General features: G+C 37.5%; 1 protein-coding gene across 7 annotated transcripts in view; it reads right to left on the bottom strand.

Annotated features, from left to right (window-relative positions):
* Positions 1 to 6: 6 nt before the first annotated feature.
* The window catches only part of LOC108628897 (serine-rich adhesin for platelets), a 50,080-nt gene continuing 49,617 nt past the window's right edge, over positions 7 to 469 (bottom strand). For all 7 annotated transcript variants that reach the window (XM_026816808.1, XM_026816813.1, XM_026816811.1 and 4 more), the window contains one exon: positions 7 to 396. In XM_026816808.1, the coding sequence (XP_026672609.1) occupies positions 328 to 396 (69 nt within the window). In that variant the 3' untranslated portion in view covers positions 7 to 327. The remainder of the gene's footprint in view (positions 397 to 469) is intronic.

The following is a 469-nucleotide window of genomic DNA, read 5'->3' as shown; positions in this document are numbered from 1 at the left end:
CCTCGTGTTTTAAGCATCAAAGTCTTGTCTCGTATAAAACACGCACGTCATTAATCTAGATTGATTGAAATAAAATACATAATCACCCAACAACTGGTATTACACATAACACTACAGTTTATGCATTAAAAAAAATTCGAATCCGACCCCCTCAGACATCGAGCAAGTAGTTAAACCGAGAAATCTCATTTCTGAGTAAATTCGTATGTGAGTACTTATCTGAGGTACCGCAGAGTCCTTTGAGAACGAAATGTAGTTTATCATACTTACACTTCACGAATTCTCGCGTCTGAAAATATCCCTAACTTCTCTTCTTCCTGTTCAATTTTACCCAACCACTTCTGACATGATTCGAGACCCGTTTCTGACTAACGACTGCAGCTGCTGCGCCGCTCCCTGAAACAGCAAACAAAAACAGTGGACCTAAATCTTTTCTGAAATAAAAATTGTATTTCGTATTACTATATAT

This window comes from Ceratina calcarata, unplaced genomic scaffold (genome assembly GCF_001652005.2).
Source record: "Ceratina calcarata isolate Rehan_Ccalc_2016 unplaced genomic scaffold, ASM165200v1 scaffold547.2, whole genome shotgun sequence".
Classification (NCBI taxonomy): domain Eukaryota; kingdom Metazoa; phylum Arthropoda; class Insecta; order Hymenoptera; family Apidae; genus Ceratina; species Ceratina calcarata.
The sequence above is the reverse complement of the archived record's forward strand: the minus strand, read 5'-3'. Positions and strand labels throughout refer to the sequence as shown.